Raw genomic sequence first — 18,198 nt, forward strand, 5'->3', positions numbered from 1 at the left:
CCATAGCAGGAACATCAAAACACCCACGGCTACCAGCAAAACCTGCTCTGGGAAGAGCTACGCTGTGTGGACTGTGAACCTACTGGTCAAGATGGCTTGGCAGTGCAGAATTGAGTTGCACAACTCTGTGGATCTCAGTTACAGAAGTATGACTGACATGACAAAAGTTTTAACAAGTTGAACATGGATGTCTAGGTGTCCAATGAATACTTGTAAAATCATGAAGAACATCACTATGTTTGAGAAGGTCCTGATAATTCATGTACCTATCTAAATGGCATAACCCCATAGGAAGAAAGGTGTTTAACTTGGAAGTGTGGAATCACAAAAGGTAATCCAGGTTATATGTTTTGCATGGGCCCATTATGCACGGCCGCCGAAATGGCGATTTCGGGTCACATGGAAAACGCGGAGGGGGAAGACGCGACGCATACCGGTTATACACGGGGCGGGGCGCGACGTCGGCAAAACCCAGAGTAACCGATTATGCACGCGCCGATCCGGGCGCCGCTTCTGGTTGCGCCCCGCTCACCCGGAAGCTGCGCTTTCTTCCGCGTTTCACTGACGCGGCTTTTTCGGCGGCATGCACCGAAGCTGCAGCCGGTTGCAGCCGGCTCCGTGCGTTATCCGTGATTTTAGTCGCCGCCATTCCACCCCGAATGTGCGCTAAAACCCCCGTGCATAATGGGTCATAGTGTTGGTTTCAATTGTTTAGAGTACGTTCACCTTAGAATCATAGAATCATAGAATCATAGAGTTGGAAGGGGCCATACAGGCCATCTAGTCCAACCCCCTGCTCAACGCAGGACTAGCCCTAAGCATCCTAAAGCATCCAAGAAAAGTGTGTATCCAACCTTTGCTTGAAGACTTCCAGTGAGGGGGAGCTCACCACCTCCTTAGGCAGCCTATTCCACTGCTGAACTACTCTGACTGAGAAAAACTTTTTCCTGATATCTAGCCTATATCGTTGTACTTGAAGTTTAAACCCATTACTGCGTGTCCTTTCCTCTGCAGCCAGCAGAAACAGCATCCTGCCCTCCTCCAAGTGACAACCTTTCAAATACTGAAAGAGGGCTATCATGTCCCCTCTCAACCTCCTTTTCTCCAGGCTGAACATTCCCAAGTCCCTCAACCTATCTTCATAGGGCTTGGTCCCTTGGCCCCAGATCATCTTCGTCGCTCTCCTCGGTACCCTTTCAATTTTATCGATGTCCTTCTTGAAGTGAGGCCTCCAGAACTGCACACAGTACTCCAGGTGTGGTCTGACCAGTGCCGTATACAATGGGACTATGACATCTTGTGATTTTGATGTGATGCCTCTGTTGATACAGCCCAAAATGGCATTTGCCTTTTTTACCGCTGCATCACACTGCCTGCTCATGTTTAGTTTACAATCCACAAGTACCCCAAGGTCTCGTTCACACACAGTGCTACCTAGAAGCGTATCCCCCATCCAGTAGGCATGCTTTTCATTTTTCTGACCCAGATGCAGAACTTTACACTTATCTTTATTAAATTGCATCTTGTTCTCATTTGCCCATTTTTCCATTGTGTTCAGATCTCGTTGAACTCTGTCTCTATCTTCCGGAGTATTTGCCAGTCCTCCCAATTTGGTGTCATCTGCAAACTTGATGAGTAGTCCCTCCACCCCCTCATCTAGATCATTAATAAATATGTTAAAAAGTACCGGGCCGAGCACCGAACCCTGAGGTACCCCGCTACTCACCTCTCTCCAGTCTGATGAAACACCATTGACAACAACTCTTTGAGTGCGGTTCTCTAACCAATTCCCTATCCACCTAACGATCTGAAAATCCAGATTGCAGTCCTTCAACTTATCCATCAGAACATCATGGGGAACCTTGTCAAAAGCTTTACTAAAATCCAAGTAAATGACATCAACCAAATTTCCCCGATCCAGCAAACCTGTTACTTGGTCAAAAAAGGAAACTAGGTTGGTCTGGCAGGACCTGTTGGAGACAAATCCATGCTGACTTCCTTGGATCACCAAATTGTCCTCCAGATGTTTGCAGATCGCTCCCTTTAATATCTGCTCCATTATCTTCCCCACAACAGAGGTCAGACTCACTGGTCTGTAGTTTCCCGGGTCATCCTTCCTGCCTTTTTTGAAGATCGGAATAACGTTTGCTCTTTTCCAGTCCTCCGGGACATCTCCAGTCCTTAAAGAGGTTCCGAAGATGATGGACAAGGGCTGTGCAAGTTCTCTGGAAAGTTCTTTGAGTACTCTCGGGTGCATTTCATCTGGACCAGGGGATTTGAACTCATCCAGTGCAGCTAAATGCCTCTCGACCACCTCTCTATCCATGTTAACCTGCCACCCAGACACTATCCTTTGGCTACAGCCATCTCTAGATGTGCCTAAACACTTAGACCTGTGGGAAAAAACAGATGTAAAATAGGCACTAAGCCTTTCTGCTTTCTCTGCATCTTTCGTTAGAGTTTGTCCATCCGCACCCAACAGCGGGCCTATTGCCTCCTTTACTTTACGTTTGCTCCTCACGTAACTGAAAAATCTTTTCTTGTTACAATGGGCTTCCCTGGCCAATCTTAGCTCACTCTCAGCTTTGGCCTTTCTGATGATTGATCTACAGTGCCTAGTAACCTGTAGGTACTCTTCTTTAGAGCTCTGTCCTTCCCTCCATTTCCTGAACATTTTCCTTTTCTTTCTTAGTTCCTCTTGAAGTTCTCTGTTCATCCAAATAGGCTTCTTAGAGCTCCTGCAGTGTTTTCGTATTTCTGGAATAGTCATTGATTGAGCATGCAATAGCTCTTGTCTGAGTAGCGTCCACCCTTCACATGCTCCCTTCCCTTCCAGCATTCTCGTCCATGGTATGACACTCATCATGTCTCTGAGTTTATTAAAGTTTGCCCTACGAAAATCCAACATCCGCGTCTGGCTACAAGCTTCCTTGGCTCCCCATCTCAAAAGGAATTCTATGAGGACATGGTCACTTCCCCCTAGGGTCCCCACCTCCTTCACCTCATCCACCAACTCTTGCCTGTTGGTCAGTATTAAGTCCAGTATGGCTGAACCTCTTGTGGGTTCATCTACCATTTGATAAATGAAATTGTCAGCCAGGCAGGTCAGAAACTTGCATGACCTTGAATTTGCTCCCAAAGCATGTGCACTCACTGATTCTCCAACATACCTTCTTTGCCACGTTCTTTCATCTTTTCATCTTGTTCAAGTAACCACTTCAGAACCAGATGACCTGCTGGATGTTCTGCAATATGAAGCTTTAAAAGAGAATAGTCAAGTCCTCAAAATGCTTTATACTCTTCAATATGCTACACTCTGAGCCACTAGAACTAGATGAAAGCCAATCTGTATTGAAGGTGCTCCAGGCACACAGCATTTCTATTGTCTCCTAGTTGCATAAATATGCTGTTTGCTTACCAAATAATCAGCTATAAGCAAACAGGATATCATTTAAAGACAAAGATTTAGATTAAACCACTTTGCTGGTGGAAAGTGCCGTCAAGTCACAGCCAACATGGCAACCTTGCACTGTTTTCAAGGCAAGAAAAAATGAGATAACACTGCCTGCCTCTGCATAGTCAGCAACCATGCCTTAGGCCCATTATGCCCAGAGTGGAAGGTCCACATTCGGGGTGGAATGGCGGCAGTTAAATCACCAATTATGCACGCTGCAGGAGGCAACCAGGCACAGAGTCAACGTATTCTGCCGAAAAAGCCGCGTTAGCGAGATGCGGAAGAAAGTGGAGTTTACCGGGACCAGGGTGCAACCAGAAGCGGCTCCGGATTAGCCGCGTGCATAATTGGATACTCTGGGGTTTTGTCACTGTTGCGTTCTGTCCCATGTGTAAGCGGTTTGCTTTGCTTCTTTCTCCTCCGCGTTCTTTATGCCGCCGTTTCAGCGGCGCTGCATAATAGGCCTTAGTGGCCTCCCATCCAGGTACTAACCAAGGCTGACCCTGCTTAGCTTCTGACAAGATTGGGCTAGCCTGGACCATCCGAAACAGGGTAAACCCAATTTAGGCCACTTATTTTCATTTCTCATTAATCAGCATCTTTTTACCATTCTGTCAAGAGCCTCTTGTGGCGCAGAGTGGTAAGGCAGCCGTCTGAAAGCTTTGCCCATGAGGCTGGGAGTTCAATCCCAGCAGCCGGCTCAAGGTTGACTCAGCCTTCCATCCTTCCGAGGTCGGTAAAATGAGTACCCAGCTTGCTGGGGGGTAAACGGTAATGACTGGGGAAGGCACTGGCAAACCACCCCGTATTGAGTCTGCCATGAAAACACTAGAGGGCGTCACCCCAAGAGTCAGACATGACTAGGTGCTTGCACAGGGGATACCTTTACCTTACCATTCTGTCTCCTGCTCCTCTTGAGTTGATTTAGAGAGGAAGTCACCAGATTTAGGATTTTACTACCATTAGACATGTTTTAAGATTACCAAAGATGAAAACACTTTTTAGTCCACAATCCACGTTGTTAATTCTAGATGAAGGCTAAAGCAAGGGTAGTCAACCTGTGGTCCTCCAGATGTTCATGAACTACAATTCCCATGAACCCCCACCAGCGTTTGCTGGCAGGGGTTCATGGGAATTGTAGTCCATGAACATCTGGAGGACCACAGGTTGACTATCCCTGGGCTAAAGCATATTGAAAGTGCTCCATAAACATCCTTTGGCTCTTGGTGCATGGCTTACAGCCTGGGACCTCAATTGAACCAGCTACTGAATGTGTGACTGTCCCAGAACAGAAATGTAATTGTGTTCTTTGTTTATGGGTTTATTTGCATTGTGTGTTTTTTCTATTCAAAAGTGGAGTGTAAATTATATATATCCTCACAAGGAATCTTCCATACTTTTCCCAATGCATGATGGACAACCAAGATATATTTAAGATTTAGAATGCCACCATATCTTTTGGAGCACTGGACATTGTGGAAACATCCCATTGTACCAACTCCATTTAGTCACAAGATCCTTTGCACACAATATTTGGAAGAAGGTATGCTGTTGATGTTCTTTATATAAAGTTACATGCACATATTCATCAGCTCTCACATCTACAGGAACACAACAGACTATAGCAGAATAGCAAGCTAACTCAAGTACAAGAAGTTCTATGCCCCAGCTTTCAAGAGACAGATAAAAAAAAATGATTTCAGGGTCTTCAACATTTCTCTCATCTTCTGCTTTGCCACATTTACATTAAATATGGAGTTCCTCAAAACATAATCCTTCAGTTCCTGAGAATTCATAATTCCAAACTCATCTTATCAGCTAGATCTCCTTACTTCAATATCCGACATGCAAGAGCTTCGCAAAGGACACAAAACACCTTTCATATTAAGTAGGCTCCTAATTTAGCCTGGCTGAATATCTAAACCCCGGCAGACCTCACAGAAACAGCAGAAAACAAAAATGATAATTACCTGCCCATCTTCACCTCCTGGAATCATTTCTTTTGCAGCCAGGATAGCTACAGCGTTCAAAGCAGGTTGGATGTCACCAACAGAGGCCTTGAGGATACCAGTCACCATAATGCAGGTAGCTTTGTCCATCACCATTTCTTCAGCATGTAGGTCCAAGTAGTTCAATAAAGATGGGGACACAGCTTCCAAGAGCTCATGACGTCGAACATCTACATCTTTTTTACTAGTGGAATAACATGAAGACAATGATCAACATAACTACAGAGAACTGCATAAAATCCAAGCTTGAAGGCAGCCTTTCATTTTCTTCCTAGAACAAGTCATCACTTGTTTTTTGAAGAAATCTAACAAAATTTGTGATGATATTTTTACATTACAACCATATCTAGGCAGTGCAGAGAGGCTGCACTTGTAAAAGAAGGGGGTAGGGTCAACATGCCTAGTGGAAAATTCCTTCCATAAAAATGAACAAGGAAGCCTATGCACATTTGCAAGATCTGCGATTCTGTGTCTTCTTCCACATTTATAATGAATTGCCAGTTCTGAGAATCATTCTTCTATTTGAAGGCATGAGAACTTCTTACCTACAGCCATCCATGTAAGTAACAATGAGAGTGCCCATGGGACTGGCCTTTACCTCCCATGGGGGCTCTCTGCTACATTTGCAGGTGTCCCTCCACATACACCTTTCTGACCCTGGCTTTCAATTCTAAGTCTGCACAGGATCAAGGATGTGCCGGGAGCAGGGGAGAGGTTTCTTAATTAAATAGATCAATATTATTTATTTATTTATTAATTTATTTATTCTTAATTAAATAGATCAATATTATTTATTTATGTGTTTGATTTATTGCCTGCCACTATCGAACAAGCTGTCTCATGGCGGGTTACAAAATTATTAGATGCCACAGTGGATAGAGAAATTAAAGAGGCAAATTTCAAAATGCAACACACAAAATAACCCCAAAAGGCACTGCAGATAATTTTAAACCAAATGCCACCTGACAATTCCTAGTTAAATCAATTCTGTGGCCACCCACAGCTATCCCGCAGGAAACCCACCTGGGTGTGCACGCACGGTCACCATGGAGAAGCAAGAGAATGTGTGCAGGAAAAAGATGCAGAACAAAGATTTCAGGTGACCGAGGAGAGAGTGTGCAAGGAAATTAGGCCTGGCTTGGAACAGAGGAGCGAGAGTTAAATAGGGAAGGAGATGTGGGACACCATGCAGGGGGGCATAGAGAAAGGGGGATGGCACAGAGCCAAGGCACAAGCACAAAGGCACAGGGAGGTGAGTACTAGCTGGGGAGGGAGAATAAATACATGGCAAATTCTGAAGCAAGGTGTCAAGAGTTAGCATCCTACTTGGAAGGGAGGAAGCAAGCTCCAGTTTGCAAAGTTTGTCTGAAGGCTTTGCTATGCGCGGGGGTGGAGGAGAGGGGGACACATGTAGGAAGCAAGCTGTGTTGGTAACAGTTACATGCAAACAGGACTTTGTGAGGACTGAATGCAGTCACTGCCCTTGTTTTTAAACTAATGAACATTTCACCCCTACTATTTTCTCACGCAGCTCCTTTTCATTCCAATGACATTTACGGAGGATGAACAACTCAGGCAAGAAATTAGGAGCACAATATGATGCAAGCTTGTCAGTGCTAGAGAAACTTCAACTCTGCATTACCTGTAAGCATTTCCATCACCCTGTTGCAGGATTTTGATTATTGCTGGTGAGAAATACGTAGGATCCCTTGGACTTAATAGATACAGCAGGACCTTTCTTCCATATTTATTGTTTATAACACTGGCTAATGAATCACTCATTTCCTGAAAAAGGAAGAAGCAGAGGAGGAGAGATAAGAGGAAAGTGCTTAAACAATTCCATTTTAAACTCTTTGAAAACACGTGCAAATTCTGCAGTTCATTGTACACTGGGGTCATGAGCAGAATTAAAAGAAAAACATACCTGATCAAAAGCACAATTAGTGCAAACTTGCAAGAATCCTGCTAGGGCCAGACTGAGTGGCACGCCAAATTACAATGGGAGGTATGATCTCTATCATTTCATGAAGGACCCTGGGTCAGTCACCCATATTTTTGAAAAATCCAGTTCTGTCCATTCCCTATCTTGTTTCCTGATTAGAAGAATTACCTTGCATATACAATGAATGTCTAACCAGGCATCTAACTTTCAATCCTCTCTCACACGTCTCCCTTCAATCTCCAGGAGGTCGTTAATTCTATTTCAGATTCTTCTTCTGTGAAACAGAGACTACTCGCCTAAAGAATTGGGAAGCTGACTTAAATGACAAATGATCTTTGTATATGTGTTGCTAAAGAAGAAAAACTAAACCATCAGTGGATTTACAAGATACCAGTTTACCTCCTTGCTACATGAGTTTACTTTAGACTAAGTGCTACTTTGTGCTATTTTTCTAACAAGATAAGTAACTTCTCCAGGCACTTCTGGCCAAGCAACAGGATCATGTGAAGGTGCCAAATGTAACAACACTGCCACCTGCAACAGCAATGGCTAAATCCACTTTGAAAGGTGGGAGGGAAATCCCCAGAGAAGAGACACTCGAGTCATCCTCACGGTTTTCTATCCTCTGTAGCCCCCTTTGCCTTTTGGTTGGGGAGCCTTCAGAGTTTGCAACAGGCAGCGAAGGAAGAAAGGGGCAGAATGGGGCAGGATACATTCAGATGTTAAGCTCACTCCAGTCGGTTCACTACAAAGGTGAGCAGGAAGTCCTTGTGTTGACATAATCCCCAGAACACACTGTGAAAAACATAATAAGCACTGCACAACCCTTACTTCTCACTGATGATTGTTAAAGATCTTTTGGAAGAAGCCATAATTAAAGTTATTCAAACGTACTATTATCAATTATAAAGGCCAATTAATGGCCAATTAATGGCCTATATGGAAAGTTGCAGAAAATTCCTACATCAGTGACATAAAGTGTTTTTTTGAGGGGGAGGGGGGCAGCAACATTTGTGATAGGCCTTTTTTGGGCACATGACATGTGAATATTCACTTCTTGAGACTATTTTACTTATTTCTCTGTTGTAGATAGGTACTGTAGGTTACTTAGGATTGTGAAATACAAGTATTATTAAACAGATTTTTAGGAATTGAGCAATTCAATAGACATGAACAGTTTCAAGAGCCTAGCAACGTGAATGTCTTCTGGGACAGTGAAAAGAAGAATCTGTAATTATCAAAACTACATTAAATGAGGGCCACTAAAGAGAAATCAGAAGAAGAGTTGGTCCTTATATGCCACTTTTCTCTGCCCAAAGGAGTCTCAAAGCAGCTTACAGCATCCTTCCCTTTCCCCTCCCCACAACAGACACCCTGTGAGGTGGGTGAGGTTGAGAGAGCCCTGATATTACTGGCCGGTCAGAACAGTTTTATCCATGCCATGGCGAGCCCAAGGTCACCCAGCTGGCTGCATGTGGGGGAGCACGGAATCACACCTGGCTCGCCAGATTAGAAGTCCACACTCCTAACCACTACACCAAACTGGCTCTAGAATTCCAAAATGCATGTGAAACTACAGAGTAACTAGTGAAAAGACAGTCAAATGTAGTGCAGTGAGCAGAATGTCAGACTAATACCTGGGGGAGATTGCACCTGGACACGGGCCTCAGTCACCTCTAGCACATGATACACATTGACTGATACTACTTGAACAAATTGGATCTTGATTTAAATACATCCTGCCACGATTTACATTAAATACTGCTCTTCAAAGGCAAAGTATCATCTTTCCCCACCAAAGGTACTTTAATCCAACATATTATCTAGTAAGTAGCTGATCAACGGAGAATTACAGAGTCCAGTTGTCAGCATGCTGAAGAACAGAGCTATAGACAAACTAAGAAGCAGATTTTCACTCAAGTGTTTTAAGGAAAAGTGAAAAAAAATTACAAGAACAATTTGGAAATTAACTGATATTTTAAAAGCACAGAAATAAGCAGCTCAAAACCAGGCCTGCAGTGTTTTAATCTCATTTGTATCTTCCTGTAAACTGAATTGCAAGCATCTAAAGGAAAATTTTAAGAAGCTACTTACAGATATAATTAGCTGTTTCACAAGCTTGGTATCATCAATGCAGTCAAAAGCCGCCAGCAAAACCAAATGTGAGAATTCACCCTGAAATATGAACCGGAAACTAATGCACAAACTAACAACCTTGACTGTCCAAAGCAGACTGTCCTATGCATATCAATTCATTTGCTAAATATCTGCTTATTTCCATCATGAATGACCAATTAGTGATTTTATTCTCTGGCTGTTTTCAGTTTAACTCAGATCACATCATAGTAACACAGGAAAGACAGATAATATTCCTCTAAGCTGTGCCTTCATACCAGGAAACCAGACCCATGGAATGTACTGGAATTTATATCCAAATAAATATTCTGCTGATTGCTGTTAGATAGTTGCACACGATGATGTATTAGAGTAAACTACTTGTCATTTTAAAGTTGGTTATATAAAACAAATCCATTGCAGATTCAGACTTGCTTTATAAAAGCTCTGATTTATTCTACAGCTTAGCTGGCTACCAACTTTCAATACAATGAAAAGCTATCTTAGGTAAGCTATCTCCATAAACATGGCAACGTACACCTGAGATGCAAATACTGGCTGGTACTGATGTTACATAAACTGGGCTATAACCCTTTTGTTCAGCATTTCTGCTAAACATTGCAATCATGTACTTAATCTAGTTTGCAAACTTGAACCAAAACCATAGCATCAAAAACACTATTGATTACTTGGGCTGCAGCGTTTTTAAAATACTCACAGTAGCTACTTTTTCAACATAGGTCTTCATGGTTTTCACAATGACTTTTCTGTCCTATTCAAAGAGACAAAGGAACACCAATGAACCCATCATAACAATTAGCTTCACTACATTTTACCAAGTTGCATTTTCTGAGTTTAAAATATTTGAAAAAGCAAACCAGAACTGCAGGGTTACAGAATGAGAGAAAGAGTTGTGTGATTTGCTTCCATGTGAAGAATGGCAAACTACCTGGCAGAGCACCCTTAAAGGTGCCACCGGATTCCAACCTTCTTCTATTGCTTCAGGCCAAAACTGCAGCCCCATCTATTACTCTTTTCTCACACCCGGGATCTTGGGTCCCTTTCCTCCCCATATAAATCTCTACGTAGGCACATGTGTAACCCTCCCCCATTCCTTCTTTCAGTCTTTATTTTTGCTTTCTGTCCAGGTCTCTCCCGCCCCACCCAATCTCTGCTCCTCATTGCTGAGCCTAAGTGGCAGCACATAAGGCTTCCCAGGAATTGGGTTTCAGCAATGCTGCCACAACTAGGCCCAGGGTAGAGGAGGAGTGATGCAGAGACTCTCTCATCCTCTCCACACTTCAGAGAGCCTTGAGAAGCCTTAGATAATCTCCCAAGGGGGCACGACAGGACTAGTCCACAGTGAGCCTGCTACCTACAAGCCTGCCCTACAGCAACTGAGAAACGTAAGAGAACTGTTTTGTCTTCCATGAAATCCTGGAGGAACCTCAACACACAAGTCCTGGTAGCAATGCAGCTCATCTATTTGCACGATGAAAGCAAGTAATTTTGTCTTCCGTTCTGCTCTCTAAAGCAAGATGGATGTTGCTGTCATTTTTGTAGCCCATCTAGCTTAAAGGCTTCTTCAGCATCACTTAAGCAACCTACACCCAACTGGATAGGCACTTGCCAAACTCAGACCTAACTGAATAATTGGCAACCACATTAGGGGGAAACTCTCTAGCGTAACAGTTTAGAGTCATGCACTGGCAGGCACGTTCATCTCAGGTATCATGCCTTGACGCAAAAATGCTACTTCACACAATATACCTTGGGGGTCCCGTGCCACAGGCAGTGCATGGCTACCCTGGCTCCATCGTGTGTGTGTGCTAAGTAGATTACAGCTTCTCGGACTGCTTCCGTCATCTCCTAGACAGAAAGAGCCACAATCTTAAATTAGCTTTGTTCTATCAATCTTTATTATAGTCAGAGACCAGCATAAATCTTACCAAATTCCCTCAGAATATAATATAAATTAGCCCCATGCATAAGATAAAATGGACAGAGATATATTAGTCTCTATTAATCCAGAACCTAGGCATCCAGTTTTTAACACCCAAGTTCACTCAAACAAACTGTTGCCTGACACCAGGAAGAGACTACTGTGTTCACTTTGGTAATGCCCATACTGATTGCAGTTTGCCATAAGACCGACTTTTTAAAACTTCAGGTCTTCAGCTACAAATACCACTGCAGCACTGTAAAGCAAACCAATTGCATCCAAAATCCAAGGCACACTCAGCGGCCGATCTGACCAGTGAAGTCTGTACGGCAGCTCACTTAGGTTCACGTTACATATTTAACTGGCACAAGTTCTTGCACCAAAGTCCTAACAAATGCTGGGCTTACAATTCTACAACATATTTTATAAAGTGAAAGCAGACAAACAATAATACACAATTATTATACTTACAGATCTCTGTTTAGGGGTGGCATGAGTGAAGAAGTCCAAAAATGCTTTATGTACTAATGAATGTTTTATTACAGCTTCTCTGTAGGACAAGTGGGACAGGGGGGGAGAGAGGTAAATAAGCCTGTATGCACATCACTAAAGAGTAGCATGTATAGAGCTTGTCAGTAAAGTGCAGCTAAGTTATGACTACAGCAATTAGGAATCCCCATTACATGCACACAGGACTTGTGTCCAACTCTGAACAGCTTCACAGCATTCCTAAATTACCATTTTAATAGGTGAATACTGTTTCTCCATTAAAAAAAAATCCTGGAAGGGAAAGCAGAGTGGAAAGGGAAATAATTGGCAGTATTTCTGAACAGTCTTTGGCATTATCTGAAACATCAGACAAAGAACAGCTGGGGTTTTATACCCTGATTTTTACTATCCAAAATGGCTTACAAACACCTTTCCCTTCCTCTCCCCACAACAGACACCTTGTGAGGTAGGTGGGGCTGAGAGAGCTCTGAGAGAACTCCTATGTAAGAACAGGTCTAAGAATTGTGAATAGGCCAAGGCCGTCCAGCTGGCTGCATGTGGAAGGGTTGGGAATCAAGCCCGGTTTCCCAGGTTAGAGGCTGCTGCTTTTAAGCACCACCCCACTCTGGCTCTGGATTGGATAAGTCACCTTTTATTTGTATTATTATTAAACGTATTGCCACTCCCAGACCCAGCCAGCTCATGGCGCTTTACAACAAACGCCAATAAAACAGTAGAACTACAATCCCTGACAGTATAATCCCGTCTATCCCCTCATTCACCAGCCACTCCCAACGCACACTGCTAGCCAACCTCGGGGAGGACAAATCCTGCCCTAAATGGCCGGGCGTCTAGAGGCCCTTTGTGAACATCACCGCACTCTCACCAATTTAAATATCGTTATTTTGAATTCTTCTAGCTGAAAGAGGGGTTGGGAATATACTTCTGCAACAGATCTACTATAAAAATATATGCCAATCCTACTTGTTATGCACAGACAATGAGTCACACACACATACACACAAGGTGCAGATAAATGCTGTGAAAGTTCTCATTCTTACTTCTGAGCCATTGGAGTAAGGATCTGTTTCATTTCATCCATAATGGCCTCCTGCTTTTCAGGATGTGCCTCTAACACTTTGTCAAGGGTTGGGTGTTCCGATGACTGAAACAAAGAACCACCATTATGTGAAGCTCTATTCAGTAAAATTACAGGAAAGGGATTTGATCATACTACAAAGAGAGTCTCTAGTCTTAAGTCAGTCAGTGGGATCTCCTTAATATCAATCCAGAGTTTTAGAGCCTGCACAGAGGCTCTCACATGCAGGAACAGGGGGTTCCCAATTCAAATTAACACTTGCAAGAGCTCCTTGCACATATCATCAGTGAAACAAGGGGAGCAGACTCTGAAACTGCAGTGGACGGAGAATCCTGTTTGGACAAGAACAGCTTACAGGGCCAGACCTGAACAGAGTGGAATTAAACCTACACCCTTCAGAACCAGCTTCTATGCAAGTTTATTCAGGATCACAACCAAACCTAAATAAGAAGAAGCAAAGAAAAGCTGGGTATGGTCTGTTAACTCACACAAAGTTTTTAAAAGGGGTCTCCAGCAATCCTATAAAAATATAGGATTAATTGCTACTATTTCAAAGGACTACATGGTTTCCAATCAGAAAGCTAAGAGGAAGTTCCTAGTTAATTGGTCTCCACCATAGAAAGTCACAAAGAATGCTCTCTACCTCTTTAATAGCACACTGCATGCGCTAAAAATAGAACTTAAAAACAGAACAATGGAAGTAGAACCATAGAGTTGGAAGGGGCCATACAGGCTATCCAATCCAAGACTCTGCTCAGTGCAGGACCAGCCTAAAGCATACAGGGTATGTAGCTGTCCAGCAGCTGCTTAATGATGGCCAGTGAGGGGGAGCTCACCAACTCATTAGGCAGCCTGTTCCACTGCTGAACTACTCTGTGAATTCCAGCCCCCCCCCCCCAATTGCACATTAGTAGTCATGGTTTTTATAGCTTCTGAAGGAATTTCACTAAACCTTAGTTTAACAGACATTATTCTGACCACTTTAATATTCAGACCTCCGATGTTTTACAGCCACCTTGCAAAACCTTTTTCTCTATACCCATTTATGCAAGTATGTATCAGCTCAGTGCATCAGAGTGAACTTGAATTGGTAGGGTGGGGCTACCAGTTATAGTAGCCATATGCACAGGACACGGGCCAGTCCCTGAATCCTTCAAACTACTAAACTGTTACATCTTCTATTGACATTGTTTTTCAGAATGAAGAACTGTTTAAGGGCTGAAAACTGCAAAGGTGGGAGGGGGGGGTGTCAATACTTCACCTTGTAGACTTGGAATATGTTCCCATAGAGCTCTTGTGTCAACATGTTTCTCTGCTCCAAAATGGCTTTGTCATTATATGCAAACTCCACTACTGCAGATGCTTCAGCATGACGTAGCATCTTTCTCACTTCACCTTTAAAACTTTTGATTATTTCTGCAACCTGTGGTTTTGTTCTGTTGCAGAAATAAATGTGGGTTATCAGACAGCAGATAAATATAAAAGGAGAAATTAGAGCACTTATTTTTTAGCTATCAAATATTAACTGAATACCCCTGTTCAGAAAAAGATGAGTGTGTCCAGATCAGCAAGTTTAATCCCAGGGTCAGGTAATCTATCCTAGCTGGAAAGTAACTTAACAATGCAACTCTGTGCAGTTAGTTTATTCTAGCACCACCGAATTCCACAGGATTAGACAAGGCTAGCTCCATAAAGAATTGTACTATTAGAGACGGCAAGCACTGTTGGGCTCTGCTTAGTGGCCAGCCATCTCCTTCCGATACCACTGACCTAAGGCTCCAGCACAAACACAAAACACTGGGGAAATGGGAGAAAGAGTCAACCTTTAACACTGTGTAAATATTTAGAAGATAGGATCAATGAGGGCAACAGATCATTCATGCAAACTGTCTGAAACAACAACACTCTCTTGAGTGTCACATTGAGTTTATTTGCATTATTTTGATACCTAAGAGACTGTCAACCCCATCAGGAAGTACTTTACATGCCAGCTTTTTTTCAGCCTTGTGGCAGAAACCTTCAGAGGCCAGACTCCAGTCAGAGGTGACGAGTCACTGTCACTCAGACTAGAAAATCAGTCTATGAGCAGTTTATGAACGGGACTGCTTGTCTACCTATGCCCCCCACAGGGCACTCCACTCTGCAGGTATGAACCTGCTGGTTGTCCCGGGCCCTGGAACATTTGTCTGGCCTTACCCCCAGCCTGGTGGAATGAGCTCCTGGAAGAACTAAGGGGCCTGCTGGAGTTATCAGCTTTTTGCAGTGCCTGCAAGATGCAGTTCTTCCGCCAAGCGCATGGTGGAGGTTGGACTGAGGTTCCAGAGTTACCATCGGTGGAGCCATTAATGAAATCAAGACCCTCGCTCCCAAGGAAAGAGATCCTGACTGCTGCTTGACAGGGTAGGAGAGATGGGGAGTTAACTCCAAAGAGCAGCCATTTTTAAATGTTGTTGTTGTTAGGTGCAAAGTCGTGTCCGACCCATTGCGACCCCATGAACAGTGATCCTCCAGAACCTCCTGTCCTCCACCATTCCGCCTTTCTCATGATGTGCTCTGCATACAAGTTAAATAGGCAAGGCGACAGTATACAGCCTTGCCAAACTCCTTTCTCAATTTTGAACCAATCAGTGATTCTATGTTCAGTTCTCACTGTTGCTTCTTGACCTGCATATAAGTTTCTCAAGAGACAAATAAGATGTTCTGGTATTCCCATCTCTTTAAAAATTTGCCACAATTTGTTGTGCTCCACACAATCAAAGGCTTTAGCATAGTCAATGAAGCAGAAGTAGATGTTCTTCTGGAACTCCCTAGCTTTCTCCATGATCCAGCATATGTTGTCAATTTCATCTCTAGTTCCTATGCCTCTTCGAAATCCTGCCTGTACTTCTGGAAGTTCTCGGTCCACATATTGCTGGAGCCTAGCTTGTAGGATTTTGACCATAACTTTGCTAGCATGAAAAATGAGTGCAATGGTGCGGTAGTTTGAACATTCTTTGGCATTGCCCTTCTTTGGGATTGGAATGTAAACTGACCTTTTTCAATCCTGTGGCCATTGCTGAGTTTTCCAAATTTGCTGGCATATTGAGTGTAGCACTTTTACTGCATCGTCTTTTAAGATTTTGAATAGTTCAACTGGAATGCTGTCACAACCACTAGCTTTATTGTTGCTCAGACTTCCTAAGGCCCATTTGACATCACATTCCAGGATGTCTGGCTCCAGGTCAGTAACTACCCCATTGTGGTTATCAGGGATGTTAAGCTCGCTCTTGTATAGTTCTTCTGTATAATTTTGCCACCTTTTTAATGTACTTTTAAAAAATGTACTGGGGATTTTATGGGTTAGGTTGTTTTATTCTTTTATTGTAAACAGCCACTAGTCTTCGAGAGTGGCAGTATATAAGTTAAAATATTTAAAAAATAAGGCCCAGGAGTTCTCCAAAGCAATTACTTAAGAGACCCAATCCATTTTATGTTCTTATGCCACCCTTCCTTCAACAAGTTAGTTTATACATACAGGGTCAGCCTATTCATCTTCTCAAGAGCCTCAGCCTTGAGCCAGTCATTCCTCTTCAGCCTAGTCTAATTTACAAGATAAATGTAATATAGAGATGAAGGCAGGATCAGAATTCAAGAAAAATGTATTTATATCCTACCTTTCCTTGTAGTTCAAGGAGGCTTACAATAATAGTTAAAACATTTGCAGTTTTAAAAGTTAGCAAATCCTAAATCTCCCCCCCCCCTCCCTAAAAGATGTCTGCCATTCAGCCCCCCTAAAAAGCCCTGGCAAGCAAGCAAACTATGTAGCAACTCAAAGATTTCCAAACAGGGGCCTCCCCATACCTCTTCAGGGCTCCCATTCCACAGAGCCATGAGGGATAAGGCCTAGGCTCTGGCTGTTGCCTGGTGGGCTGCCTTAAAAGGTGTCTGCCTGTTGAGCGCAGGTGGGGCACAACAACACAGGGAAGGAGACAGTTCCTGAGATAAGGGAACAGCTTCGAGACCCACAAGAACTAAGTATACACATAAGCAATATACATACCCGTGCATAAGAAGTTTCTTCACAATATTTCTGGAATATTTAGATTTGCTTAGTTCAGTAAAACTCTCTGTTAAGGTAAGAAAGAGAAGAAAACATACTGAGAAGCCATAACCATGAAACACTCTACATGTAAAAAGCTCTCTGTGTGAAAATTATACCTTTTAATTCCTCAAATACTTCTTGCCTTTGCCTTTCATTGCCAAACCGAATGTAACACTGGATGACACGAGTAGAGTCATGAGCAAATGCCATCTGGGGAGAAAAATCAGTGTGTTACTCCAAGTCGTGTGGGTAGTAGTATAGGGTCGTGTGGGTAGTATTATATTCATTATATTTATCTTTATAGCTAGCTGTTGCAGGGCTGCTCAAAAGGAGGCTATAACTATGAGGAAATAGAAAGAAAAAATTGTAAGAGCACACAAGAGTCCCTGCATTAAAACAGGCCACATCATGATTTGGCCCATTTAAATGCCTCACCCCCCCCACACACACTTTCTTGGGCAGCACCTAAGAAGGGGGAGAGAGCACCCATCAGACAGCTGATAATGACAGGTTCACCATTCCCTTTAAATGCTCCCCTAAGCTTGGGGAGAAAAGCAGGACACAATGACCGTTTATGTACTGGGAACTTCACTGCCCTAGCTCTCATCCAGGAGTACAAATCGGGGGCGGATAAGGTGCACCGGGCCAAATTCTCCCCATGTGGATGCAGGAAAAGGTGGGGCCACCTGCCATGACTAAAACTCCAGCCTGCAGCCCAGCATGAAACCTCCAGTGCATAAATGGTTAATATCTTAATAAATAAACGACTACATCTTTTCTCCAAATTTTAAATTCCAGAAATATTCCAAACTATACAATTTGAAATCCTAAATTATAAGATCCACTTTATGTTGTTAAATCAGTAACATAAATTTAGGTTTGACAGAACCAAGTACTATATATATTTCAATTAAAAATACAGAACAGAAAGTTCGTTACATGGCTTTAAAATTTCCAGAAGTGGCACAACTTTACTTAGAACCTAGTACAGGACTCCACAATGACACATGGGTGAGGCCGATATAACCCCCTGGGCACGACTCAAACATTGCCCTTTTTGTGAATAG

The 18,198-nt window shown here is 43.0% G+C and overlaps 1 protein-coding gene across 4 annotated transcripts in view; it reads right to left on the reverse strand.

The window, feature by feature from the left end:
• PUM3 (pumilio RNA binding family member 3) overlaps positions 1 to 18,198 on the reverse strand; it is a 33,724-nt gene that overhangs the window by 9,225 nt on the left and 6,301 nt on the right. For all 4 annotated transcript variants that reach the window (XM_077344904.1, XM_077344906.1, XM_077344905.1 and 1 more), the window contains exons 6-16: positions 17,248 to 17,341; positions 17,090 to 17,156; positions 14,312 to 14,486; positions 13,013 to 13,116; positions 11,934 to 12,012; positions 11,291 to 11,389; positions 10,239 to 10,292; positions 9,500 to 9,580; positions 7,106 to 7,248; positions 5,425 to 5,647; positions 3,171 to 3,258 (exon numbers count right to left, since the gene is read on the reverse strand). In XM_077344904.1, coding sequence (XP_077201019.1) covers positions 3,171 to 3,258; positions 5,425 to 5,647; positions 7,106 to 7,248; positions 9,500 to 9,580; positions 10,239 to 10,292; positions 11,291 to 11,389; positions 11,934 to 12,012; positions 13,013 to 13,116; positions 14,312 to 14,486; positions 17,090 to 17,156; positions 17,248 to 17,341 — 1,207 coding nt within the window. The remainder of the gene's footprint in view (positions 1 to 3,170; positions 3,259 to 5,424; positions 5,648 to 7,105; positions 7,249 to 9,499; positions 9,581 to 10,238; positions 10,293 to 11,290; positions 11,390 to 11,933; positions 12,013 to 13,012; positions 13,117 to 14,311; positions 14,487 to 17,089; positions 17,157 to 17,247; positions 17,342 to 18,198) is intronic.

Source organism: Paroedura picta, chromosome 7, assembly GCF_049243985.1.
Source record: "Paroedura picta isolate Pp20150507F chromosome 7, Ppicta_v3.0, whole genome shotgun sequence".
Taxonomy (NCBI): Eukaryota; Metazoa; Chordata; class Lepidosauria; order Squamata; family Gekkonidae; genus Paroedura; species Paroedura picta.